Source organism: Jaculus jaculus, chromosome 3 (assembly GCF_020740685.1).
Source record: "Jaculus jaculus isolate mJacJac1 chromosome 3, mJacJac1.mat.Y.cur, whole genome shotgun sequence".
In the NCBI taxonomy this organism is placed as follows: Eukaryota; Metazoa; Chordata; class Mammalia; order Rodentia; family Dipodidae; genus Jaculus; species Jaculus jaculus.
In genome coordinates, this window is record NC_059104.1 from 140,909,410 (window position 1) to 140,936,406 (window position 26,997).

The following is a 26,997-nucleotide window of genomic DNA, read 5'->3' on the forward strand; positions in this document are numbered from 1 at the left end:
TATTGACATGTTTAACTGAAGGAATTCAAATGCAAGATGCCACCCTGGGCATTTTAGTATTAAGAAAAGGTGATGAAAACCTATATGGTTGAAAGCCAGTGCAAACCCTTCCCAGCCCACCCCAGAGCACAGAGCTGCTGTCCTTCTCACAATGGATGCACAGGGATGGAATGCAGGGCTTTTTAAAAGCAAGTAATAATGGCATTGTAAATAACATTTTCCTTTGGAATGGGGGACTTCCACACAGGATTGGATGCTTGACCATTAGGTCTAGGTGGAAAAGACAGATAAACTTCAACTGTTGGCAGAAGACAAAACCTGACAAGGAGCATCACCTTTCCTGGCTGTTTAAATCTTTTAAGGAAGTGACTGAGCAATTAGAGAGGGAGTGTAATCTTTGCAGAGTGCATTAACACTCTCTGACCTTCCAGACAATAGATCAGACCTCAGACACATAATGCTTCCCTAAGGCTTTTTAGCCAGTGTATTTGATCTTTTAGTCACTCCTCACATGTTACCACAGGTATCTTCCACATGGAAGACATTATTCTTGGGCACTACTGTCCACTTGCTGAGGCTGGATTGCAATCAAGTAAAAAGCTGGAACATCGCCACAATCCTCAACACTTTTCCCCCCAAAATTTTGTGCAAGCTACAAAGCCTATTCTATAAAAGTGAATGGGTTACATTAATATTCATAGGCCATTTGATGACCTTGGGCCATGGAAGGAGTCAACCCCCAAAACATGTCATGCTCTTTGCTCTGAAAATGAATTTCATAATAGATTCATTGACCAAAAACTCATGTGCGATAAACAATGCTGCTATATGCAAAAGAAAGCAAGAGGGAGAAACCAAATAAAATCCTTACACTGCAAGCTGTGAAATCTCTGTCCCGCAGGTTTCTCTGCAGGACAACTGGTCAGGCACTAACCTACTTCCTGATGAACACATCCTCTCCAGCTGCTAATCTCACAGTGGAAGCTTGGCTTTTACCATTTATTATAAACAGTTTCAAGAACTGCTTACCACGATATATTTTTAATGGATTATAGTTTGGTCAGCTGCTAACAGAGCACAGAACAGAATATTCTGTATGTGGAGGCTGAGAAACAGATTTTTCAAGGATCTGACTTGCCTCTACTCTTCTCTCATGAGTAATTGAAATGAAATATAAGAACTTTTTTTTTTCTTTTTCCTTTTCTTCTCTTACAAAGAAGTCTGGATCCAAGGGTGTGATATGCAAGGACATCACTGGTTGTGAACTGTACCATAAGACTTAGTGAAATGCACAGAAGAAACACAAAGACTGAATTCACGTAATTTGCTCCAAACCATCATAGCCCTCTGCTGATGACTCAACCTCTAAAGCCTAAAGGATTTAGTCCAAAATAATTATATTTCCATAGCATTAAGGCAGTACCCTTTAGAAAATATACTCAAGGTTTTTTTCAATGAGACTATAAGAAAATAGGAGAGCTGAAATTAGCTTTATACTGAAGCAAATCACTCTAGAACTAGTATTTTCAAACTCAAACTTAAAAACTGGTGCATGTATGTATGTGTGTGTGTGTGTGTGCGTGTGTGTGTGTGTGTGTTTGTATTTGCAACACACAATGTAAGAACTTTTGAAGCCTAAATTGCAACAAGGAAAAACCTTTCAACTCCTTAAATTTTTCATTTTGCTGTAATAATTCCCAATGTCTCAAGTAAAATAATGCAAAGAATGGAAATATTGTCACTGCTATGCATTTTCCAATGTTTGAGATAATTCTTTATGTTGTGTTTGAATCATTGGCTAATTAATGTCTTTTAAGAAATTTATAATTCTGAGCACATTAAAACTAACCTGAATAAAAATAAATAAATAAATAAAACTAACCTGAATATCAAAGAAACAAAAAAAAATATCTCACTATAACAACTGGGTTTCATATTGCAATTTAAGTGTGCATCTTGGTGGACACACACTGTATCATGCCTAAGCAACAAACAGCAAGGGAATCATACTTTAGTTAGAAGTTATTCAAACCTAGAACATGACAGAAAGGCTTATGATGGTTCATTGACAGAGGAGATCAGTACCAGCTTGGCAGAAATCTGGGCTTTATCCTTTGTGCCTGAAGATGAACAAACCATAGTATGTGAGAGAAAATTATTACAAAAACATAGCAGAAAATTACACAACATGGAAATTAAATTTTTAAATGGATGTAATAATTTTGTTTACAGATTATTGTATCAAATTAAAAATAAATTGCTGAAATTAAAATCCCCATGTAGTCAACAGAAATGTACCTTGGGGTTTTTTTCATTTATGAGTTTCTGTCGCCACCTGCAGGACTATCTTTAATAAACTCAAACAAACATCAGATATTTGTTAATTCTATTTTTTTTCTTTCCTTTTGTTTTTCCTCTTACATTTTTGAGGGGCTTGTTAAGTGGCCACAAATATATTATATTTCTTTTGGTGATATGTATATATTTAAAACAATTAACATCTATCAAAGAAATGTAATATTAAGTTAGCCAGAAGAGGTACAATTAATGAATGCCCAGCCACTAATTTTTATCAGCTTAGCACACTGTTTATTTTTCTATCTTGCAAAGTTAAATGGAAGGCATTAGCATATAAAAGTTTCCTTACCAAATATAGTTCATTAGTTTCCAAGAGAAACAGCTCTTGCTTTGGAACAGTTTACAAAATATTTATAATTGCTGTGCCTAGATTAAATCAGAATAGGAGCAGTGTTGCTATTAGCAAATGCATACTTAGTATTCTGTCTCTTTTGAAATAGAATAGATATTTTAAAATATTTCCTCCCAAACTGTTATTATATTCCAATAAATTAAGAGCAGGTTTTTATAGCAGAAGTCAACACATAAACACATTGAAATACAAAAATTACCAGGTGACTATGATCACTACCCTAGTCAGTGTCGTCATCTGCATTGTCACTGTCTCTACAATTACAATATCTTCATGGGGGACATCCATTTGCTACAGCAGAAGGGTCAGCTGAGTGCATGTGAAGTTACAATACAGATTTATGCTCCCCTGTGGCATTATCCTTCTGAGCAGCAGCTCCCCAGGCTTACAAAATAGTTTCCAAATGTCAGACTTGAAGGAAAATTGTACTTCCTAACAACAGAATCAGTGGATGCTGAGTGGATGCAGTTCACACTCAGGAACTAAAACCATAATTGCAAAGTGTACAGCAATAAAAGTCACACATTGTAAAAATGGTGTAGGGCTGAGAGTTCCATGTGCCAAGTAGGCATGAGGGCTCGGGAACCCAGTCCATGGAAGACTGTTTGTCCTCCTCTGGATGAAAACAAAAGCACTCTAACTTTAACATTCTTCTCTAGATTCAAACAGCAGCTCTCTGTATTTAATTTAGCAGTGAATGTGACAAGAAATGTATTTCTTCTTTCAATCCCTCTGTTCTTCCCTTCCTTTCTTCTTTTCTTTCTCTATCTCTCCCCCTCCCTCCCTCCCTCCCTCCCTCCCTCCCTCTCTTTCTTTCTTTCTTTCTTTCTTTCTTTCTTTCTTTCTTTCTTTCTTTCTTTCTTTCTTCTTTCTTTCTTTCTCTCTTTTTTTCCTTTCTTTCTTTCTTTCTTTCTTTCTTTCTTTCTTTCTTTCTTTCTTTCTTTCTTTCTTTCTTTCTTTCTTTCTTCCTCTTCCTATCTTTCTTTCACAAAACACAGCATCTTTGGCAATGAGTAGAATGAGTAATGTTCAAATGTTTGCACAGAAAAAGAAAATTCATTGCAAAAGGCCAAGAGAAAACCCTGAATTTGTGTTAGAAGAGAATCCCAGGGAGACAGAAGCCCTCTGAAAACACTCTCAAGAACCAGCTTAGAAGGCTGCCCCTGAACCTGAGGGCTATTAGTCTTCATATCCTGTTTTAGGCATAAGCAAGATCTAGGCGATTAGGTCAATGAACATCTCCCCACCCCTGAGGTCTGCTATTTAAAAAGTCCATGACGTAATGGAGGGAGAGGTAGCAAACACACCTTTCAAGATCACAAATCAAATGGCAGAAGTACAAATCCCTGGCATTCAACCCTAACCAGACCACAAAGAAGGTTGCTCTCCATAAACATCAGATCAGGCAGTTCCAATGATTACTGGGCTCTCTTGTAACTGTCACCTGTGGTGGGTCTAATTACAGGCTACCCAGGCAAGCACGCCCACATCACACAGCAATAAAAGGCCTTCCATTTGCGAGCCCAGTCAGACAATGAGAGCACACGCCACCTGATGTGGAGCCCCAAAAGATCAGCCAGAGAGACTAATAAAAATGACAGCTTAGAAACAAATAACAAAGCTCACACTGCAACGAAAAGGCAATACCAAATTAGCCAGAAATATAAGCGCTGAGCACTGTTTTTCAACAGGTCAAAACCTATGCGGGGGAGTGGTTGTGACTGTTTTCACACACATGGTTGTTTCTCTCTGTTTCTAGATAGTCTCTTCCACTTTTGTATCACTCAAAAATGTTTGCACGTCGAGGTGCTACATAAAAATGCAGATAGCAAGGGAAAGAAAGAAGTCAGTTTGGTAAAAAATCAGAAATTAAAATAAAGAAAGAAAATGCTTTCAGATTCAGGAGTGCTAGATCCCAGTGAGAGAGCTGCCAGCTTGAGCCCTTACCCAGCAACTTCTGCTGCCTTTTGGACATTTTGCTGCTAATTATCACCACCTTGGCCAAGCAGGTTCAGAAAAATGCATGTCAGAGAAGATAACAATAGTTGTCAGATTGTCTTGGGTTTTACCTACCAATGAAGGTCCTAGAATGTTATGATGAGAAGGAATTGGAACAAAGAAAAAGCAATTTCTGGAAATAGAAGATTTGTTCAGAATCTAGCAGTTGTCTCAGAAGCATTGATTAGATGCCCACTGTGTACTCAGCAGTGTTCTAAGCAGTAATGGTGGAGGACTGGGCATTTTCCATCTTGCAGTTCACAAATAACGCTGAACAATCCATCTGGCTGTGTCCCACTGCACTATTCTTTGATATATCATACAAATGCAATCTCTTCTATTTTCAATCCTGTGTATGTGTGCATGCATGTTTTATACATATTCATGTGTGTGTGGCTTCACATGTGTGTACTGCCACGTGGAGGCCAGAGGGCACACATAGATATCAGCCTCATGTGAGCCATTGGCTTCTTTTGGAGACAAGGCCACTCATTGGTCTGGAACTCATCAGTTAGGTTAGACTGGCTAGCCAGTAAGCACCAGCAGTCCTCCTGTCTCTACTTCCGTGCTCCAGGAATATAGGGACACACTGCCTAGGCCCAGCATTTTTGTGTAGACGGGGCTCCAGGCTTCATGCTTGTGAAGCAAGTACTTTACTATCAGAGCTGTTTCCTTTGTTCCTCTCTCCTATTTTGATGTAAAGAACTTAGTTGTCAGGGCAAGCATGAAGACAGCCTTCAGGGCTGTGAAGGTAGTACTCCACACTGCATGCACACACAGAGCTGCTGGGAGTGGTTGGCTCATGAACTGTCACCACACATGATACCAATACCAAGTTTTGCTTTTCCACCTGTCAGACAAGCACAGCTTTGTAATGAAACTCGTGTGTGTGGCGGGGGAGGGGGGTGCCTTTCTCTGAATCAAAACAATATCACCACACATTAGTAGTTATGGTTAATCTCACTATCACTTGCAGCTCACTTTATTTTTAAAAGAAACTCCCATGCTTATTATCTAGTTTGATTCTCAAACAGATGATTTTTATTATGATACACTTTAATATTTAAAATGTTATCTTTTGATTTCAAATGTGAGGGGGGAAATGAAGCTGGAGGAAGCAGAATTTTATAAAGGGAAAGGAAATGAGCAGGGTTGAGAAGCAGGGCAAGGAGGTGAACAGGGCAAAGGGAGGAGCCATATGGAGAGAAACTCAGGGAAGTTAGATGGACTTCTGACTGCTTAGTAAGAGAAGTTTGTCTTTACTTCTTGTGTGTAACTGCATATGAAACTCTGGACCATTAGTGCTGGTGGGAAAGGAAGGAAAGAGACCGACAAGGGTAGAGAAGGTGGTAGAGTATTACTGTACCAATGAGCCATATGACTGCTTGAATTTTCTTTAAGATTTAGGGAGCTGGGATGGTGGCTGGAACATACCTTTATTTCCAGTACTGGGGAGGCAGAAGTAGGTGGACCACCATGGGATCAAGGCCACCCTGAGACTACATAGTGAATTCCACATCAGCCTGGACCGGAGCGAGACCCTACCTCGAAAAATCCAACCAAACAAACAAAAAAGATTTAAGATCCTAAAATGAGGCTCACATTCAAGTTCACAATCAGACTGCTCTGGAGAGCAACTGAACTATACTCAGTAAAATCTGTGAAATGTGTTTGTAAAGTGAAAGTTCAGAGAAGGCATTTCCTATGTGTCGTGTGTGTGCGTGTGTGTGTGTCTGTATGCACACCCATGCATCTTGTCTGTGTTGGAAGGGTTAGTTTTATTATTACTGCTGTTTCTTAGATCAAACTACAACCGTTGCTCAAAATTTACACCAACATAAAATACAGAACAGGAAATGCTAAACAAAGTGGTCTGATAAAAGCACTGGACCAATAATTTCCAAGATGCACTTAACCCTTCATGTACTGCCCATGAATCCAGCAGGGTGTGTTGCTCTAGGGGTAAAATGTTAAAGACCTGTTACTTATTACTGAAAATTTGGATTCTCCAAAATACCAAGTGACTTTGGCCAGCATGTCCTGTGATTTTGTCTGGAAGCATGACTCCATTATAAGGCTGAAAATGTAAAAATGAGTATGTACTAAATAGTTAATAGTGTCCTTTTACAATTTCAGGGGATAATTATTTAAATGCAATTACTGTAATTTTATTAAGTGGCATAATTAGCTAATGCCTGAGAAGTTGTCAATAGAAGGTGCAATTATGTTGTAAAAATTATAATCAAAATGATGAATTGTTTTAAATGTTGGGGAAAAACTTTAAAATACTTTTTGCAAGTATTTGTAGTCTCTTTTGTTAAAACAAAGATTTGGGGGCTGGAGAGATGGCTAAGCAGCTATGGCACTAGCCTGTGAAGCCTGAGGCTCCAGGTTTGATTCCCTGATATTCAAATAAGCCAGACGTACAAGGTGGCACATGTTTCTGGAGTTCATTTTCAAAAATATTTTATTTTCTGTTCATTTTTTATTTATTTATTTGAGAGCAACAGACACAGAAAGACAGATAGAGGGAGAGAGAGAGAATGGGCGCGCCAGGGCTTCCAGCCACTGCAAACGAACTCCAGACACGTGCACCCCCTTGTGCATCTGGCTAACGTGGGACCTGGGGAACCGAGCCTTGAACTGGGGTCCATAGGCTTCACAGGTGAGCGCTTAACCACTAAGCCATCTCTCCAGCCCTCAAAAATATTTTTGAAAAACAAATATTTGGATAATATTGTATCAATGTTACAACACTATGAAAAGTATAATAAACATTTTATATAATATAAATGTATATTTTTCGTGTATGTGCATGTGTATATATAGATATATATTCATAAATATCATGCATATATCATAAACATATGTTTAAGATGTCTAGGAAATATTCTTCAAATAAAATGTTTTAAGCTTTGGCATCAATTTGTGATTTCATATTAATATAAATACTGTACATCTTTGAACTTTAGCTGCATGGGCATTGATCATGTACCTAGCCATGTTTGCTGTGGATATCAGTGGTGACTACAAGAGAGTGGAGGTAGCCTCCCAAACAGTGGAACCAAATGCAGGTATAGTGGCTATGAATAAGTTGGTGGCAGCAAAGAGAGAAAACTGAATACTTCATACGTTCTTAGCCATCAAAAAGCTATCTCACTTGCACTCTTTGAGGAGCCCAATCTCATGAAATTGCAACTGCATTACACATCTGTACCATATCACATGGATCTGAGAATTCGTTGGACCTAAAATTTTGTTGGATCAGGGGAATCATGGCCACCCTCAATGCTTGCATCTACTGTTTGCTAAAATGCTCTAACAGAAGTTCAGTGTGGCAATTTTTAATTTCCTAAATGCCCTCTGCCTATCTGTCCCCTCTCTTTTTCTCTCTCTGTATGTATATGTATTGTTGTATGTTGGACTAATTTTATTTCTACTGTTGTTTTTAAGTTCAAAGTAAAATTATTTTCTAATTTGTAATATTCTAGGGTATCTAAAGACATTCCATAAATATAAGATATTACTAAAAAAGTAGAATGATTTCTTTTTAACCTTATTGGGGAATGTTGATTGATGTCTTAAATTATACATCACAATATACCCCCTATCAACTACAAAGAATAAATTTTTCATTTTCCTACACTCAAACAAATCAGGAAAAAGTCACAGATGTTAAAACCATAACTTTATGAATATGTCCATTGATATATGGTAGATTTAGATTACTTTTTAATAGTGAAAGTGTAAGTAAAAATTTAATAAAATAAAAAAATCCATCAATGCCTACATACTTGCCTACATCAACAGAATAGGTGTGTGCCTGACATTGGTGGAGAAACAAAATTACATAAAGACCATCCTAGGTTAGAAGCATCTTGATATCTTGGTTATTTACAGTAACCGTCTGATGATGCTATCTGTTGAGCAAATGTTACTTTATAATATAGAAAATATGTTTATATAATAACTTTACAGCTTTTAGGAGATTATATCATGATTATAATACATAAATATACAATAGGAAACCAAAACAAAGTTAATGCAAAAATCATTGTATGTAATTGTTTCTACAACATATATCATCACAATGTACAGTTATCTTTTTAGAACCAAATAATTCTATTAAGGTCAGATGATAGATTACCATTGATGGATAAAACCCCTTCCTAGAAATATGGGTCTAATTCACTGATTGCTGTTTTCTTAAGCTAAGCTGAAGTACTATATTACTATTCACAGTTACTGTCCTCTACCTGATACCTTCTTTTCAACAACTTGGAAATCATAAAGAAAATTTTATTAAATGCAAATCAAATTTCCAGCTAGTTGAGTCAGTCTCTCTTCTTTCTCTCTGAGGGACACGTACATCCCAACCACAGAGTCATTCTAGGACAAGGAGCTAGGTTCTCCTCATCATCCAGATTCCAATGATGGCACATGCAGGGTACTTCTAAGGCTGGTGCTGCCCTTAGTGCTATAGGCTTTATTTTCCTTGGGTCTTAATAGAAAAAACAAGAATACACTAAACAACAAATTTGCAGTGTACATGGTTTATATTATGTGGATATAAAGACAAGGACAGGAAGTTTATAGATTACTTAATTTGTCACAAAACAGAAATCCTTTCCATTTTATCCTTCATGTGTGTGTGACACTTGCAACACATTCTATACCTTCAGGGGCAGCGACAGATTGTCCAATGTACCTCTTCTCATATCCATGCAGTGAACCCAAAGCTGTCAGCCTCATTTCCAATGGAAGAGGAGGGCCTTTAAGAAGTCTGGTTATTTAATAAGTCATTGGCTTAAAAATATGCTCTTTCACAACAAAACTGTTCCATGTAGAAGATGCTGGACTTCATTTTTACAGCCTCCCTGCCTCTTTCTTCCTCAGGTTACCTGGGACTCCAGCACTTTGCTGAAAAATCCGTAGTGGACTTCTCTGTAGCCAGGACTACAGAACTGTAGCCAGCGGCAGCCCCCCAATGCATAGCTCCAACAGAACTTTATGGGATCCTGGCAAGTGCATGAAAGCAATGTGTTTCCAAGCAGAAAAAAAAAAAAAAAAAAAAAACACCCTCATATAATATATGGAAGAGAAGGAAATGCACATAAAAACAGAGATATTTTTGTCCTTATAAAGCACTTTCTTTATGTCCTATTAATTTTAAATGGCAAAACATTTGTAATTATTAGCATGATAGTACACATAAACATAAACAGTTTAATAAAATAACCCTTGCCAGACAGGGTGGCTCATCCCTTTAATCGTAGTACTCAGGAGCCTGAAGTAGGGGAATTGGCATGAGTTTGAGGCCAACCTGGGCTAGAGTAAGAACTTGTCTCAAAAACAAACAAAAAACAGATAATTAATAAATAACTCTTCATCAGCTTAGGGACAGGAGCTATCTGCCTTGCTGTCTCTCAGTATCTTTGAGATTAACTATGGCTAGGAAGCATACATGTATTATAAAGTTTTACACATAGAGTTTTAAATTAAAACTAAAAATGTGTTTGAGCAAGTTTCAGTATAGTACTCTGAAGACTAGAAAATGATACAAATGTGATCATCTCTCATTATCTGTGAAAGACCAGTTCAAGAACTTTGCGAAAACATCATCATAGCTTTTATACTGTGTTGTATGTGGAATAGGAACAAGAAAACAGTATCTCTGCCTGTTTAGCAGAGATGGAGTTTTCACAATATTTTCAATCATAATTAGTTGAATCTGTAACTATAAAATGCCTAAACAACTATACAGTGTTTGTACGTAAGTGTGAAGGTTTCAGCAGTGATGTCCTAGGAGAAATATGCCCTACACACATGAGCAGTGGTGCCTCCAGTCTTACACTCTGAAAGCAGCACCATTACCAAGTCTGCCTGTGGGACTTTGGCATCTGATGGCATAGTGCAGTAGCCTGTGTCTCCCAACCTGCAATGGGCTCTGCTCTGAGGCAGGTTTCAGCAGACAGGACTCACCCAAGGCAGAAGTTGTAGAGGAGAAGACCCCTGCTGAGGTTCCCTTCAAGTTCAGAAGTCCCTCTACTGGACAACCTGTTTCTATTCATTTGTTCTAACCTTTCTTCATAACAGACCAGCAGCCCATTAATCATTTCTGTCATCCCTCCCACAGAATCCAGGGCAACAGATCTGTTTTTCTAAAGTCACAGTGCCAGAACTAAGCTGGAGAGAAAGGAAATCCTCTGCTCCTCATGGCTGCTGGCTGAAGTGCTGACTGGAAGAAGTCACCAATTATGCTCACTTTCCTCTGTTGCCCGGCATTGTGCAGAACAAGCCATGGAAAGTTTTGAAAGGGAATTCAGGTGGAAAGTGTCACTGGGGAGGTGGAAGAGGAGCCTAGCATGTGAAGCCGCCACCAGTTGAGGAGGATATGAGTGGGGGCGGATAAATAAATGCAGATTCTTACAGACAAGTATGTCCTACAGTAAATGAAGATAAAAGGAAACCAGACACATGAAATGCTACCCATTTACATAAAAAACTAGAATGAATCTTAGAACTATAACATCTTGAGCTCATATAATATGTATACTTATGTTTATTGTACTATTGGCATGTCACCTTGAACTTATGCATGTGCATACATTATATACATATATGTAGATATTTATAAATATTTTTTAAGCAAAGCCTTCAGGCGAGAATAAACATGGAGACTACACTGACAACAGGAAATGGAAGAATCATGTAAAATGCAGAAATCAAATTTGTCTTGGGTCATAACATGCACTAAGTACTATGGTAATCTCGTTATAGTGTAGAAATTCATTGTATAATACCAGGTGTATAAAATTTTCCATCAGGATGCACAAAGGAGATTGCTCAGTAGATAAAATGCTTGCCAAGCAAGTGTGAAGACTGGAGTTAAGATCCTTAGAACCCAAAGTCAAACCTGGTGGTCACTGTGGCTTGTCTATAATACCCAGTGGCTAAACCAAATCAGTGAGCTCTGAGTTCAAGCAAGAGACCTGCCTAGTAAATAAAGTAAGGATGATTGAGGGGGACACCTGTCATACGTCTGACCTGCCCATGCAAGTATGTGTATGTATACCGCACACATGTGCAATGAAACAAACATACACTCTCTCTCTCACACACACACATAGCTACACATCATACACACACACAAATATTTGCCATCAGGAGACTTGGTTTCTACTCTCATTGCTGACATGCACAGTCTGAATGAGGACATGTCCCTTTACAAATGAAGGAGATGTCAAGAGAGGACATGTTGTCCCACCAAGATTTGGACACTCAGTGGTGGCTTTGGGTATTGCTAGACTTTCTTGGAGCATGTTAGTTAAGAATAGACTGCCAGGGGTGGTGGCGCACGCCTTTAATCCCAGCACCCAGGAGGCAGAGGTTGGAGGATCACCACGAGTTCGAGGCCACCCTGAGACTACATAGTTAATTCTAATCAGCCTGGGCTAAAGTAAGACCCCAAAACCAAAAAAAAAAAAAAAAAAAAAAAGAAAAAGAAAAAGAATGGACTAATGTTACAAGAAAATAGAGTATTTCATATAAATGAGTGATTTTATAATGGTGTTGAGTCCAATTATGTGTTCTGGCTTGACACAGATATGTACCAAAGGTTTTATTTGGATAAATATTTTGATAATCAATTTTTTGTGAATGATTTACTGAAAGGCTAAATTAGAACCATTTAGTTATATCTCAGTGATGTTATTTTCCACTGTTACTGGTAGTCATTATCATAGAATAAGATAAGTACAGGCAATGCTGAGACTATTCAAGTTTGGAACAATAACAATCACAGAAACATAGGAATATACAAAATATTGATTATCTTAAGCTTACCAGAGAAAGGGATATGAGTGGAATTTTGGTAAATTATTTTCTACACTAAAGATAGTCTTAGGAAGATAATTCCACACAACTCTCTATGCAATAACATTTTTTAGAAAGAAGAATGAATACAAGAAAATAGTAAATAAACTAAATATGGAAAGCCAGCTTACCACAAAGGCTATAGTACTTCTTAATGTGGACTCCCACCTGAAGCAGCTTTGTAGGAACTGAATTGTATTCCATATTGCCACAGTGAGTCTTTTCACCCGGTCTACATCTCTTGATAAGATCTGATTAAAAAAAAAAGATATTGGAATGTAAGAAACTAGGTTTACATACTCCAAACACTCACTTTCAATCATTTAGCTTGTTCATTGAAATGATGCTATGCAGAGGTAATATTAAAATAATGAAAATAAAAGGTCCTAGTGCTTCTAAAGATGTCTCAAAATATCACAGAGAAAAACAAATTCAATGCATGTTATACCTCATAGAGTGAAAAAGAGATGTTTCCATAATGTTTCTCACAAAACTGAGCTGGGAAAAGCTACAGGGACCAGGTGTGTGTGTGTGTGTGTGTGTGTGTGTGTGTGTGTGTGTACAAAGAAACAGAAATAGAGACAGGGCAACAGAAAGAAATACCCAAGCAAGAATGAATATTAAGGAGACAGAATGAAAAGGGGGGACAATGTTGTTTAGTAAGGTAGCAATTGAACAGAATAAGAGCAGAAACATATGAAATGTTATAGATCGTCTAGTCCAAAGTTCGTTCGTTCTTTCTTTCTTTCTTTCTTTCTTTCTTTCTTTCTTTCTTTCTTTCTTTATTTATTTATTTATTTTTCATTCAGGGGAAGGAATTTAGCTTTGTTCATTTCCTAGCTGTGCAGCCTTAGGCACCTTTCTTAACCTCTCTCACAAAATAGGATTGATATTAGTTTTAACCTGACAAGTGGTTGTGAAAATGAATGACTTTAGAAAAATGCCTGCCATATAGTGCTTTTAAAAATTCGTAACATAAAGAAAAATTTCAACTTTGTGAACATATGGGAAAACCAAGTGGTGAGAGACATATAGGGTCCTGTCATATCCCAGGATTTCAGCCCCAAATCTCCTAACTGCTCTCACAGCCAGCCAACATGGATAACTTGTTTTGCAAAGGAAATGGCTTTTCTCCCAGAGGTAGGCACAGTCATTTTAATTTGTTTGCAAAGCTTCTACTCCACCTACCTCAACTCAGGTTTTAACTTTCAAGTAAACAGAGCAAAAAGCAATAATAAAAAGTAAGACATTTACTAGGATTACACAAAATAAATATTCTACTTAATGCTATGGCAGACATAAACAAAACATTTGGATGCTTCTCTTTAGCAGGTTGGTGTTGCTGTCCCTAGTGCCCAGAAGTCCCTGGGAAACAAAGGAAGATAAGATGCCTTTATATTTAACTGCTTTGTGTTATGCACAGCTGCTCACCCAGAGGAAATGGTGGAAGTAATAAACACTTTAAAAGGTGGACACTTTGTTCTTTGCGACATAACTGAAGGGAGACAGTGGGTGCAGACTAAAGTCTTGACCTGTATCTAGAGCAAACAGGGAGGAACTCTTGAAGAATATGTAAATATTATGATTAAAAAAGAAGTGAAAATTCCCTTATTCATTCCTGATCTTTACTTTTTATCTAACAGATGACAGGGGAATTCAGAGTGACATGCAGGAGAGATAGCTAGCTCAATAGGGGTGAAATGCTAACATTGCACAAGTGGTTGGAACAGCCTTAGTATGAAGTCAAGGCCAGAAGTCTTCACTCTTCCCCTGACCTGCCTGAAGCTCTATTTTTGGAGAGAACACATGAGAACGAAGTAGAGAGTGGAGGAAGACAAGAAGGGATGAGGGTAGAAAGAGAGAGGGAGAAAACTAAGAAGTTCTTGGGCTCTGGGTGCTGCATGTTCCCAGAGAGCCAGTTTAGGTAATCACCTACCTTTTTGGACAGCTTGCGGCTGTCTTCCACAAAGCGCTTTTCTCTGGGTGTAAATGTCCTGATGCTTGCCTTGACCTAGAAAAAATTTTTTGTTACATAGCATAATATTCATAGAGACATTGTTCTCCTTCTCCTCTAGGTGTATGAAATAGGAACTGAAACCTCCTGACCCTACAGGCCTTTAGCAGCATCTGAGAAGTGGTGAGTGCCTGTGCATTGTTTCTGGGGCCTCAGGGTCTCCTGGTTAGGTCAGGCTAGGGCTGAGAAAAGTCTGTTCTCTGTTTAGCTAATTCCATGGAGGTATTTTAAATTCTGATAGAGCCTAAGGTTCATAAATTGTCACATTCAACTAAAAGATAAAATTTAAAATTTCTCCTATCATTTTGGACAAAGCTCTATCAATCATATCTGAAATGGAAATATCAGTTTTCAGTGCATGAAAACATGTCCATGAAGAACCTTGTTATCATGCCTGGGAAAGTCAGTGAATGAGTCATGTTAGCCCCATTTTACAAGGCATAAACAGAGCCCTACAGCAAGTTACTGACATGTTCAAACCACCAGAGTGAAGAAAAACTTCAGAAAATAAAACACAAGTTAGTCTTTACTATCAGGTAGATGACTGAAAAATCATCTAATAACTGTATTTTCTATCTAAGGCCCCATGCTTCCTTTAAACTTAGGTTTCAGGTGAGTAGCAAAATATCTCTCATCTATGCACAAGTGTCTATCAGAAGAAGGCAAGAATTGAGAAGCAATGTCACCTGCAAATGCAAAGTTGATTTTGATGAAGGAAAAAAGAGGATGGGGGAAAACATACTCATGTACTAATAACTCTTCCCAGATTTCTAGAATTACTGAGGATTTGACACTATGAAGATATAAACTTCATTATGTACTCTATCATATTCTATACAAATTGCATATCATAGGTCATACAGATATCCCTTAAAATATATCATATATATATATATATATATATATATATATATATATATATATATATACTGTATACATTTTGTTTATGAAATGCATGTTTATACAACATGTAGATATTGTTTATGTAACCTGGAGATTATTCAGAACTACTTTCCCCTTCATTTTTAACTTTTTATTTGATAGATAGACACTGAGAATTAAACGCCATCAATTCTCCCTGCCCATTGGGGTAAATCCATTTGAAGCCTGAGAAATTCAGTTGAGATTTTATGACTTAGCTTTAAACCTACTCCTTCCCATTCTCCAGCTACAATTCTAAAACCTTTTACATTAATTTGAGTTTCTGAAGCTTAGCCACCATTCATTTTAGATATTGAAAAGCTAGGAGGCATGGACCAAGGACACTTACCGGATTATATATGAGGTCCATTTCTAAGTAAATAACTCCTTTAAAAGCATGTTCTAAATCTTTATTCTTCAATACATAACAATTTGGCTGTCCATCTCTGATCTGTTAGAAACAAAAGATAAAGTATATATTGATATAAACTTTGAGTTTTAAGTAAAATAAAAATAAATTAACTTTGGCAAAGTTGAGAAGCTATTCAACTTTTTTTGCCTGAGGGATAAATTATGTACTCTATTACTTCATTTTGTGTCTACCAATATGATTGGGTAATTTATTTATGTTAATTGTGTATTTTTCTTTTTATTACTATAGATTAACACTTAAAGAGAATAATAAAGAGACATTAAATTCACCATAAATCAACTTCTAATTCTAGTGTGTTATTATAAGTAATCAGAAGATAAAGTAACAATTATCTGATAAAACTGGTATATGGACAGAAAATTACTGATACAAATCATGACTGCATTACAAGTTTTTACTTCCAAAAGTCCCAGAAGTTACTTTTCCATGTACCAGGAAAAAAGTTGTCTTCAAAATTCCTGGGTAATATTTCTTAACATTGTCAAGGTCATGGGAATAAAGGACAGACTGGGAAACTGTCATAAATCAGAAAAGACTAAGGAGATAAGATTATTCAATGCAATGTTGTACCCTGAATTAGATCCTGGAACAGAAAAGGGACATTAGGGGAAGAACTGGTGAAGTCCAATTTCAGAGCCAATTTCCATAATTAATAATGTGCCAATGGCAAGGTATTTTTGACTGCTGACAAATATGTCATGGTAATGTATAATACTAACATGTGAATGACAATCAGTGAGACTGTAAGAGAATTCTCTTTTCTTTTCAACTGTTCTGTCAGTATAAAATTACTTCCAAAGAAGATTATCAAGTATCTTAATGAAATGAATAAAGAAAGAAACATTTTATGAAGTGACCAGTGTTTCATTGACCCAGAAACAATGAAAATTAAATACATCAAGAAGCTCACCTCAACTTGAGGTCAAGATAAAAATAATCATTCAACATGTACGAAGTGACAACAATCTTTAAACAAGTCCCTCTGATGCCCTTGCTCAGGCAGCTTGCCATATCATTTCCATACAATACACTACGATAGGCCCAGTACACAAGACATCTAAGAAAAAGATCTTCCATGTCATTTTTGAAAATCTTTGGCTTTCACAAAAGGCATGTTAATTAGCTGGATTTATTCATTCTCTTTTCAGATTTGGTAACAGGAATGCAAGTATTTTTTGAAGGTGGTGATATCTGTATTGATTCAATTTCTGGCTTTTAAGAAGCATACTGTTAATTCTAAAAGGGACTCAGAAAACCTGAGTTTATCTAACTTTCTACTTGTGATTGTAGTACCTGATAATTCAAATACCTTAGGAAATTGGAGGGTAGGAGATTTGAGCCATATTTTAACTGACTATTGCTGTCACTACAAACACTCACACAAGTGTTCTTATAAACAGAGGTGGAAATGAGTTGAATAAGTCACGAGGGAAACAGCAATTCCACTTTACAAGGGAGAGGCCATCTTCCTTCCCAAAGCACCCCACCTCTCAGATTGAATAGCTTTTATACAGAAAGATGGCTTTCCTGGCCAGTGGCGGAGAGGAAGGGGGGCCCCATAAAGACCTGGCTTCCTTCCTCAACGGTGTCCAAACAGGATTCGCAGCTTCCGCTCTGGTCCACAGTCTCACTTAATAAATTGTGGGTGTTAAAGTTGAAAGAAATAAATACAAAAACAGCATGTCAATTTGCCAAGCTGAGTTTGTTTCAGCTTTGCTTTGTTACAGTCCTTGGTTATTGTATTGTTATCTTAAAATTTCCATGATTTCTTAAGGGCTGGGGAAGGTCAACAGAAGAACAAGAGGTAGCCATTAAAAAAAAAAAAAAAAAAGCAGATGGAGAGCTTTTTTTTTTTAATTTGGTAAATGATCATTTCCTGTTACTCAATGTCCCTAGCATTGTGTCAGCAAAATCCACCTAGGAACATTAAAGCCGTCATCAAAGCTACAGATACAATTAAAGCTATTTATGTTTAGTATTTTAATAGAAAATGAATCTTAAATATACACAATTTAAGTTTGAAAATTAAAAAAAAAACCTAACATCCTTTTGAACTACCAAAAATATCACAATTCCTTCCCTTGAACAGAAATTAGATAGCAATTTAGCATGCATTCTTTTCAATATTTTATTGTTTTATATTTATAATGATAGCCTTAATAAAAATATTTAATTTTTTGGCTAAGTGACATTTATTTTGTATCTATTAATAAGTTTGGAATTTGTTGATCCTAATTTATAACTTTTTAATACTACATATCTTCAAAATGAAAATAAACTACAATCTTTCTTCAATATGAAGTGTTGTAGTCCAACACTGGACTGGTAGTAGTAGCACCTTGAAAATCTTTTCATTTTTTTTTTTTTCATGTAATTGAACTTCTAACACCAGAACACAGAGTAAAACATTTCTTTGAAACATTCTCATTTGAACTTGGCAAAGTCTACATGAGAAAGTTTTTATGAATAAAAATGAAATCTAAATGTATATGTTTCATATCCAAAGTTATGCTTATTATTTTTACACTTAGAAGATTATTTCCAAGACTTTAGAATTTTAAAACATCTATTAAATTTGAAAGTGCAAAGCACAATCGAATAGACATATAGGCAGAACTCACATATTTCTATTGCTGGTATGAGATCATGAAAACCTCAGCTTCATTTTCAGATCACTGTCAGTGAAGGGTAAAACGGAGTGATAGTTTGTTAATTCATGACAAAAGGAGGGGCACATGCTCATTTGAGATTCTTTCTGGGCTACTATCTCAGTAGAACTACATTCAATCAAACCTCCTTACATCCTTATCTTGGCTAAAGTACTAGATAATTCAATTAACTTCAGTTCTGCAAGATAAACTCTTCAAATTTACTGATTATTCAATTTTGTCCTTGATATTTTTCATAGGCAAAGAGTAAAATATTGAGGAATAATTCAAGAGAGGCAACTCTATGGAATATAAACACTGGTGTTCTCTATCTAGAGCTTGTAAGTTCCACAATTAGGAATAAAATAACTTCCACAGTTAGAAGCAGGGGCTTTCCTACCCCCCTTAAGTTAAGGCAGTGTATTCTGAGATACAAAGCTCTTCAGAGAATGGCAGCACGTGACTGTTGGCCAGAGGAAGTTTGCTTTTCAGGATGACTCAGGGTTTGGGAGTCAAAGGAAAAGTTACTGAGAAAGTGTTCTGGTCTTTTTTTTTTTTTTTTTTTCTGGTATAAACAATTAGCCTTAAACTATTTAAAGCTATTTCACAAAAAAGAAACATTAAATCTGATGATATCTATGCAAACTAAATGTTAAGAACTTTTACAAAGTTTTTTTGAGTCAAAGAAATTCTATATTCATTATTCTAGAAAATGTTAACCAAGATATGACATGGTGGCTTATGTCCTTAATTCCAACACTCAGGGGGCTGGGTACAAAGAGCACTGTGAGTTCAAGTCCAATCTGGAGTACATAGTGAGCTCCGGATCCGTCTCGACTAAAGTGAGACTACCTCAAATCGGTCCATCAAAAGTAAACGCTAACTAACAAATAATAGACACTGGGTTCTTTTTGAACACAGGAAATGACTCCTCATCTGAAGCTCTCCAAAAACAACCACATTTACTCTGGTTCACTAGAAAACTCTTTGATGTGACGTGTTACCAACTGATCAATAGGAAAGTCAATTAAGATCAGTATTAAGAAGTGTCACCACTGGTGGACTTAAGAAGAAGAGCTATACATTAAGATGAAAACCCAAACTACAACATCATATTGATTCCTTCACTACTTGGCCGCAGACTAGAAAATGCAGAACATTTGGATATAGCATTCTATCAGATACTCATTCCATGAAAAGACAAAATAAGAATGAGATATTGTGGCAACCACATGCACAACAGCTGGTCCCAGCTGATGCACATACTAAGTGATTCTCCAATAAAATGTGACAAGGACAGACACATGGCTTGGCAAGAGGACAATTAATACACTTTACGTGTTAGCACTTCACATTTTTTTTTGCCATTTGGAACCGGTCCTGGGTCCACTGACATAAGTTACAGACAGCACGAGAGACTGGCATGTCTATTAGGTCACACTTCATTGCATGGAGCACAGCTTCCTGGCAGAAGCACAGTACTCAGCCCCCACCCTCACTTCCACTTCCCCAGTCAGTCCATCCACCCGCTGCTGGAACCAAAACCCGGCTCTGAACCTGAGGGAAACCTCAGCGTGTTCAGTGCTTCGAACCACTCTCCTGAAAACATAAGCCATTTCTACAAAAAGCAATACATGGTAGTTCCAAACGTTATGCAACAATTACACAAAAGTTAGCAAGAAAAAAAATTGTATTTTTGACACACATCTGTAGTTACTTACAGAAATTGATTTTTATTTTTCACATAAAAGTAAAAGAGAAAGCATTTTGGACTCTAAAGGGAAATGAGCTGAATTTAAATTCCAGCTCTGTCTCCAGCTGGCTGGATAACTTTACAAAATTTACATAAAACCCTCTTTTTGTTTTCTAATTTTTATTTTTTTTTTAAATTTATTAGTTTTCTTTTCAGCAAATACAGGCAGTTTACAATGGTACCAAACTACCTGTTTTCTAATTTTTAAAGTGAGAATAAAAATGGTGCCTATCTCATAAGTGATTGTGTAATAGGTTAACAACAATCAGTCATAGTGATGGGTACATAGGAATTGTTAAGTAGACGATAAATGAGGGTTAAATATTTATCATTTATGCATGGGTATGTGTTATACATGTGTACATGTGCTACTAGGGATCGAACCCAGTGTCTCACTCACATGTACTAGGAAAATGATCAAACAGTTATACTCACAACTTTTTTCCTCTTTTATTTTGAGGTAGGGTATAATTGAATTTGACTCGGCTGGCATTGAACTCACTCTGGAGCCCAGGCAGGCCTTGAACTTGAGGTTATCCCTCACCCTGCATCACCATGGCTGGCTTAATTTATATTCTTTCTGTTTGTCTCAAATGTTTGAAAATGTGTAGGAAATAGCCCCCCACAGTCATCAGTTATCTTCTATTGTTAGGAATGTTTCTTCTGGCTGAACTTAGTGAATAGTGTTACAATTCAGAAACTAGTTCCCAGTATGTTACAACAGTCAAGAATGTAACGGATTTATTTTGTGCGCCTATGATACATTTCTAAAGCTAAAACTCTAGGAATGGAAAGCGCTGAATCATGAAGATGGCTCTTTCAGGGTTTAGACAACTTTTAGCCAGGGTGGTTTCTGAAATGCTGCACTAATTTACATCCCCAGCCTCAGCGAAGAAACCTTTGCCTGTGACTTTCCCAAGCCCATGTACTTAGGTTTAAGATACAGCAAGTTCACAGGAAGAAGCTGGATTCAGGTTCCTATTCATGTTTTACTACAAATCAATCTGTACTTTAGGAAATCAGACAGTTACATTCACTCGCCTTGTCTGCCCTTCCATATCCATCTGCCTGTGGGTAATTCCTGTATCTCTCTGAGCCTCAATTGTCTCTTCAAAATAGACACCTACATTCCAAATGTTCCAAGACACATACATGTACCTAACATTTTATTCACACTGTCTCCAATAGTTTTTGAAAATGTCCTTCATCTCCACTTGATATCAAAAAATCTTTAGCTTTTTGTTAATCCTATTGCTTAACACTAATTCAAAATTTTAAATTGCTAAGCCAAGCTGAAGGAAGATGCTCTCAGTATGCATAACAGCAAGGGATTGTTATAATTGCTTTTCTCTTCCCACCCCTCAATGCTTACTGCATATATCCATGTGCATATAGTAAGTGCATTCATTCCACCATCAAGAAATTGTAGACAGAGGTGAGGTGTCTTGTCAAAAATCACACAAATTAAATGAGAAGCCAGTGTGCAAACAAAGTGGTCTGTCAGCCTCATCTACATGCCTATTCACCATCACCATGACTGTGTACATCTGAGATGTTCTTGTGCTACTATTTTGAATTAGCATACCTTATCCTCACTAATTAAAGAAAACTCACACTAGAGTGAAATCTCTACAGTTGTCTATAGGCCACACATAAGTTTATGTTTTAAACCGTTTATCAATTGTCTTTTAGTTTACCATAATCTGTGTTTTGGCCACACAGATGTCTTAGTTTTCTCTCTACTCCTTCTTTTTCAGTTGCTTGTATAGGAAGTATCCACAATTTTACCAGTTCTCTCTTGCTGTTTAATTCATCTTGAAACCGTCACTGGGTATGGCATAATGCTTTGTCTTGGTAGATAAACAGTTGACTTTCCCAGAACCTCTTAAGTCATTTATCCTTTCCTCAGTGACTTTATGCTTCAAGTTTTTAATATGCTAAATGATCTTGAGTTAGTCTAATTTCAAGTCCTGCAGTACACGTCTAGAATTTATTCTCATAGATCTTAGATATTACCATTTTTGTTTCATTTTTTTCTATTGTAGTCTTGTATGTTTTAAGTTTTTATAATGCTTTCCTACTGAGCAAAGCCACTGATTTATTTTGTTAATACTTATCTAACTGACCTTTTGTATTCTGTTACCTGTAAATTTTTAAGTTTATAATTATCTATAGTAAGATAATATATGTAAATAATGTACTTTCTCAATTAAAATGTGTATACTTCCTTCTTTATATAATTATTCAGTAGCTTGATTTGACCTAAACGCTTTAACTTTTTACATGTTAATTCATAAGCATGGATTTCTTAGACTACTCAAACAATCCTATAAACAAGGTCCTGTTGTTAAAGTCACTTTAACTAGCTTTGCTGATATAAATTACACCATGAAGTTCCCAACATGTTGATCTCAGGCATATAACTGCTTTTAATTAAATCTGTGCTACTGATATGGATTGTTCTAGTCCAATGGAATGAATTAATAAATTTCCCATTTTTATATTGTTAATGCTTTCAAATTTCATAATTACTTGGCTCTTTAAGGTTTGGGAAATATGTTCTTCTCATATCTGTTACTTTTTTTGAGAATGGGAATAATTTGAAAACTTTTATAAACTCTCCATGCAATAATTTTCACTAAATGCTTTATTTAATATCTGTTATCCTAAACCTTTATAAACAATTTCTTTGCTATTTTTCACATATTCGTTTCTTCAAATGTAGAAATGTGTGTGTTTATAGTTCATTTTGAGCAATTCAACATCTTAACAGTATCTAGATGTTCTCCCTATGTATGGTTCTACAGTTAGTCTTGTCTCTCAGACCCCAAGTAGAATATAGCGGGGCACTGATCTGCACACTCAGAGCAATCTTGCTTCCTGTTGCCTTATTCTATGATTTTTCCCATCTTCATTAATTCTGTAAATTGTGTGTCGGGTTATTTTTTTTTATTTTTTGGGGGGGGGACAGGGAAGAAATAATATTTTAGTTCCTCATTTCCACTGTTTGCATATGCTTTTGTATTTAATTATTGTTGTTGTTTGTGTGTGTGTTTGTTCTGTCAGTGCTAGGATGAAACTGACAGCCTTGCACATGCTAAGCAAATCCTCTCCCAATAAGCTATATGCAATCCTACTTTTTTTCCTTTTCATCAATTTCTTTCTAATTTATTTCTTGTAGTTTCTTTTGTTGGAATGTTTAATTGATTTTCAACCTTTATGCTTAATTACAAAAGCATTCAAGGTAAGACTTTTCACTGAACCATATACTTGGCCCTTGTCCATGTTTATATATGCATAGTGTTTAATTGTGAATTTCTAAAGAGTCTATAATTACAGTTTTGATAACCACTTTTACTAGAAATTATTCCCCCAAACATGTGCTTTGATGTTTCTTTCGTTCTTTAGTTTTTGTTTGACAACATCTAAAAAGAAGATTCTGGTACTTACAACCATAATGCAATTTATAATTTTTTAAAGCTATTGACATTTTGGGATCATGTGATCACTATTTGAATATGTGAAATGGCATTCACACACGCTATCTTCTGATTTTTGTGTATGCGCTCAATAGATGATTTCCAACTGCTTTTTTATTCTTTTATTTATTTGACAGAAAGAAAGAGGGAGAGAGAAAGAGAGAGAGAAAGAATGGGCATGCCAGGGCCTCCAGCCACCACTGACAAATTCCACACACCTGTGCCCCCTTGTGTATCTGGCTAACGTGGGGCATGGGGAATCAAACCTGGGTCCTTTGGCTTTGCAGGCAAATGCCTTAACTGCTAAGCCATCCCTCCAGTCCCCAACTGCTTTTGCATTGTCTAAAGTTTAAACACTTTCAGGTTAATATATCGAAAGGTCATCTGCAAAGCTGCTCATACGTTAGCAGGAGATCCCAGATCCTTGTGCTCAGAAATCCCATGCTATGGAGAAGTGTGAAGTGGCCTATTCTCCTGACAAACACTTCTGAGAATTTGGGATATCATGTTTGAGCCCTCAAGATTAATCTGTGCCTTCCTTTGGTTTTGTTTCTATTTGGGATTTTCTTGTCTGTATTTGTTGTTATTTTGTTTTTAGTACTAAAGATCCACTCTAGGGCACTGTATATGCCATCCCAGCAAACTTCCATGATCTGCATCCCTAATCTATGTGTGGCTATATTTAAACCTGGGAAGATAATAAAAAGTATGTTCTATTCCAAATGGATTATTTTTCTTATATTTCATATGTGAAAGAAAACATCACATCACTAACATATACAGTCATGTTTGTTATAATCCTACTGTCAATCCAGAGTTTGTATTTTTTAAGGTAGGGTCTCACTCCAGCCCAGGCAGAGCTGGAAGTCACTCTGTAGTCTCAGAGTGGCCTTGGACTCATGGTGATCCTCCTACCTCTGGCTCCCAGGTGCTGGGATTAAAGGTGTACACCACCCCCTTGACTCTAATTTTTAACCAGACCCTGAAATAATGCAGTGTATATCACATTTCTGACATATGTTTTATGACATTCATAACCTAATTTTTTCTGCTCTATGGTATAAAGTTGAGTTTTAGACTCAATGGCAGAGATTTTCCATTTAATAAAAATGATTGATGCATCTACCACTGACCACCATGGGTGATACGCTCAGTGTTATACCACTCATCTTGTCTTAAGACATTAGGGAAACTCTTGTGTGCATTTTTCTCCCTTCTTCCCTCCCCTCCCCCATCCTGACTGTTGGTCCTCACCAAGTACCCTCTATAATAGATATTGCATGTGGCATGTGATAATTCCTACATGTTCAAGGTATCCTTTCTTATGTTTCAAGGCTATTGGGAAGCTTTTCCTTATTTTATCTTTATTTCAATAGACATATTAGACTAGGAATAGTAAGTTAGGAGAACTGAATGTAAATGTCAAACAATGACCATCTATAAATCAAATCTTGTTTTAACAAATAATATCTCAGGTGACACATCTCTTTTTCCAATTTTCTATCTTCTACTTCAAAATCTAAGTTTATAAGGTATTCGAAGACCAAATCTATACCCTAAAGACAAAACCTGCCTACACAGCACTTCAAATTATTTAAATTAATCATAACTCCACTAATACAATGCTAAATAGCAATAATTCTTATTTTTTTAATTTATTTATATTTATTTATTTTTTATTAGTTTTCTATTCAGCAAATACAGGCAGTTTAGTATAATTATTAGGCTCATCCGTGACCTGCCCCTTCCCCATTACCCCTCTTTGTTGAGGTATATGGATCATGCATTGTGGAGTTAGCCCACAGTTATTGGTACAATAAATGTGCAGAGACATTTATCATACCAATAATTCTTATTTTAATGACAAAATTCCTATTGTAACCTAAAACACTAGTGTCCATGACAACAGGGAAACCCATTGCTGGTGAAATTTACACAAATAAACACTTAGAAATGTATATAAAATTTTCACAGAAATTATTTGTTGTAAGTAGTTATAGAAATTTTATCCCATAAAACTAATTAAGTGAAGCTATTCCTAGTGTAGCTACCACTGACAGAACACATGCATTCACTAATACTGAGGCTTCTGAAGAGCAGTGTGGAGCTCATGTTTCTGATTAGAGATGCCACTTCCCATGAAGAAGCATTTTGTATAAGACTTATCAACTATGTTAGAGAATGTGGCTTTTTGTCAATATGAGGTGACTTGTTTTATTTTATTTTTCTGTTTTTTTTTCTTTTTCAGTTTTTGGAAAAATAATAAAAGTATGCCTTTCTTATTCACATATCCAGACATTCAAGCAAGTTAAAGTCATCTTAAATTGGCCCATTAACACTTTACAAAAGTAACTGCATATTGTAAGCATTGACTATGCTAGGGGAGGAAGATGCACACTTGTTTTCCACATAGTACACACTTGAGGATGGAAGTGTTGAATAAACCTGGCTAAGTCAACTGCCCAAAATATTTCAAGACTAAAATTTTCTTACTGTATTCCTGTGCACTTAGTTATTTACTACGTTCCTGAGGGGAAGACCAAGAACAGTGTGAAAATGAACAGATACTGTACATCTTTGAGTGGTAGTGAATTCCAGTCAAAATTTCAATTATCTTAATCACGAGTATTTCAATTATCTTAATCATGAGTTTTGCATATGTGTAGAATCAGTTTTTATAATTGCTATTTTTATTCAAAAGTTGACAAACTCCATCTTTATATAAGCACCTTCTGCCTTGTCCACTCCTCCATATTAGTCCTGACCTCCAGGAAGCCAAGTGTCCTTGCTGCCGGGATGCAACCCTTGTGCACCTCTGGCTCTGCTTGGTCCTCTGCTTGGAAGGACTTTCCTGTTCTCCTTACCCACCAGTCTTTATCAACAAGCTCTTTCTGACCCAGTTCAAACCCATTATTTCCTAAAGTCTTTTTTTCATGCAACTTGTATTTATTTTATAATTTTTCTTATATATGCATAAGTTTAATATGTGAGCATGTGTGTATGCATTCATATTGTGTAGATAGAAAGGTTTGAGTGTACATTCACGTATATATAAGTGAGAGGTTAGGTGACCTCACATGTCTTCCTCAAGCGCTCTCCACATTATACTTTTAGACAGTCTCCCACTGAACCTGGAGCTCACCAATTCAGCTCAACTACTATCCAG

The 26,997-nt window shown here is 36.5% G+C and overlaps 1 protein-coding gene across 3 annotated transcripts in view; it reads right to left on the reverse strand.

Moving 5' to 3' along the window:
• Mctp2 (multiple C2 and transmembrane domain containing 2) overlaps positions 1 to 26,997 on the reverse strand; it is a 248,963-nt gene that overhangs the window by 58,904 nt on the left and 163,062 nt on the right. For all 3 annotated transcript variants that reach the window (XM_004658162.2, XM_045146215.1, XM_045146216.1), the window contains 3 exons: positions 15,868 to 15,969; positions 14,520 to 14,594; positions 12,715 to 12,834 (listed from right to left, as the gene is read on the reverse strand). In XM_004658162.2, coding sequence (XP_004658219.1) covers positions 12,715 to 12,834; positions 14,520 to 14,594; positions 15,868 to 15,969 — 297 coding nt within the window. The remainder of the gene's footprint in view (positions 1 to 12,714; positions 12,835 to 14,519; positions 14,595 to 15,867; positions 15,970 to 26,997) is intronic.